This window comes from Ranitomeya variabilis, chromosome 2 (genome assembly GCF_051348905.1).
Source record: "Ranitomeya variabilis isolate aRanVar5 chromosome 2, aRanVar5.hap1, whole genome shotgun sequence".
Lineage (NCBI taxonomy): Eukaryota > Metazoa > Chordata > Amphibia > Anura > Dendrobatidae > Ranitomeya > Ranitomeya variabilis.
Genome location: NC_135233.1, coordinates 756,641,230 through 756,643,865, shown reverse-complemented (window position 1 = coordinate 756,643,865; position 2,636 = coordinate 756,641,230). Strand labels below are relative to the sequence as shown.

General features: G+C 42.8%; 1 protein-coding gene across 1 annotated transcript; it reads left to right on the top strand.

The window, feature by feature from the left end:
* Nucleotides 1-354: 354 nt before the first annotated feature.
* On the top strand, nt 355-2,292 carry LOC143803946 (protein FAM200C-like). The gene has a single exon (XM_077281699.1). It carries the CDS (start codon nt 355-357, stop codon nt 2,290-2,292), a length of 1,938 nt encoding a protein of 645 aa, XP_077137814.1.
* The last annotated feature ends 344 nt before the right edge of the window (nt 2,293-2,636 follow it).

Below are 2,636 nucleotides of genomic sequence, written 5' to 3'. Positions count from 1 at the left end.
TGATGTTGCTTGTAGTCACTGGGTGTAATAGGTATGGGTAAGGGCACACCACCTGTAGTCACTGGATGGGGGGGGGCTACTGGGGTGTAGTAGGTATCCCTACAGCTGACATCTTACCCATATGGTGGGCCATGCTGGGGTATTGAAAGTGACAGCTGAACACGGCCGGCGTCAGCACCCGACTAACCCGTGACGAAAAGAAGACAGCTCTTCTAGAGGTCTACTAAAGTTCTATAGCACAAGGACCAAAAGAAACCTGGAGTTGGCCCTGCTTGCAGACAAATCCACAAATTAAAGAAATAATGACTCAGAGCCTTCTATTCACCCCCACAGTACTGCCCTTTATTGAAGAAGATGGCTAAAAGAAAGAAGGATGAGGAGTATCGTACTTTTCAGCAGGAGTGGACAGACGAATTTGCCTTTGTGGAGAGAGCAGGTTCACCAGTTTGTCTTATATGCAATGATAAAATTGCATCCATGAAGTGGTCAAATATAAAGCGCCACTTTGACACACGCCATGCTTCATTTGCATCGAAATATCCTGCAGGGGACAGCAGGAAGAAAGCCTGTCAAGAGCTGCTGTGCAAAGTGCAAGCTAGTCAGCAGCAACTTCGAGTTTGGACCCAACAAGGTGACTTAAATTCGGCTAGCTTTGTTGGTGCTTTGGCAATTGTCAGAAATGGAAAACCATTCACAGATGGGGAGTATGCCAAAACATTTATGCTTGATGTTGCCAATGAACTTTTTGATGATTTTCCGGATAAAGCCAAGATTATCAAACGGATAAAAGACATGCCTCTGTCAGCAAGAACAGTTCATGACCGTGCCATCATGATGGCAAATCAGATTGAGGCATCCCAAGTGAAGGACATAAATACAGCTCTGTTCTTTTCTCTTGCTTTGGATGAATCAACTGACGTAAGCCATATATCTCAGTTCAGCATCATTGCAAGATATGCTGTCGGTGACACGTTACATGAGGAAAGTCTTGCTGTTTTGCCTCTGAAAGGGACAACAAGAGGGGATGATTTGTTCAAGTCATTCACTGAGTTCACTAAAGAAAAAAATCTACCAATGCATAAACTTATTTCAGTGTGTACTGATGGTGCTCCATGCATGGTAGGAAAAAACAAAGGATTTGTAGCGCTTCTTCGTGAACATGAAAAAAGACCTATCCTTAGTTTTCACTGCATCCTACATCAGGAGGCACTTTGTGCTCAGATGTTTGGTGAGCAGCTTGGTGAGGTGATGTCACTTGTCATTCAGGTGGTCAACTTTATTGTTGCCCGTGCTTTAAATGATCGCCAGTTTAAAACACTCCTGGATGAAGTTGGGAATAATTATCCTGGTCTGCTTCTGCACAGCAACGTGCGCTGGCTGTCAAGAGGGAAGGTGCTCAGCCGTTTCGCAGCTTGTCTGAGTGAAATACGAACTTTTCTTGAAATGAAAAACGTTGACCATCCTGAGTTGTCCAACACTGAGTGGCTCCTGAAGTTCTTCTATCTTGTAGATATGACTGAACATCTGAACCAGCTCAATGTGAAAATGCAAGGCGTTGGTAATACAGTTTTATCGCTTCAACAAGCTGTGTTTGCATTTGAAAATAAGCTGGAACTGTTTATCGCAGACATTGAAACAGGTCGTTTAATACACTTTGAAAAACTGGGAGAGTTTAAAGATGCATGCACAGCAAATGACCCTGCACAACATCTTGATATTCAGCAGCTAGCAGGCTTTACATCCAATCTCCTGCAATCATTCAAAGCGCGCTTTGGAGAATTTCGTGAGCACACTCGTCTTTTTAAGTTCATCACTCATCCACATGAGTGTGCACTGGACAGCACTGACCTGAGTTATATCCCTGGTGTCTCCATCAGAGATTTTGAGCTACAAGCTGCTGACCTGAAGGCTTCAGACATGTGGGTGAATAAGTTTAAATCACTTAATGAAGATTTGGAAAAACTTGCACGACAGCAAGCAGAGTTGGCAAGCAAACACAAGTGGAGAGAAATGAAACAACTCCAACATGCAGACCAGCTGATTGTCAAAACTTGGAATGCACTTCCTGTCACATACCAAACACTGCAGCGTGTGGGTATTGCTGTACTGACAATGTTTGGCTCTACCTATGCATGCGAGCAGTCTTTCTCACATCTAAAGCACATCAAGACTAACATACGTTCACGTTTAACGGATGGAAGTCTCAACGCCTGCATGAAGCTAAACCTCACCACGTATGAACCAGATTACAAAGCCATCAGCAAATCCATGCAGCACCAGAAGTCACATTAATGGTAGGAAGTATTCTATTCATCGTTGGTTAGCAACAGCATTAAAACGTTATTATGTTATAAAAAAAAGAGTTCGGAGATTTGTTGTTCTTTAAAATTAAATACAAGTCAATGTGTGCACTTTATGTACAGTGAGACTATTTAATAAAGTTCAATTATTTATTACGCTGGGTGTGCCTGCTTGTATGTACCACTTTAAGTAGTAAATGCTTTAGTTCCCTATGGGTTTGAGCCTCTCTTTTTTGTTCATTTTCTGTAAGACCAACACTTTTAAAAGGGCCACTGACAGATACAATTGCTCCAGCGGTCACTTAGTACACAAAGGAGTGTTCCTCTCTGCTGCAC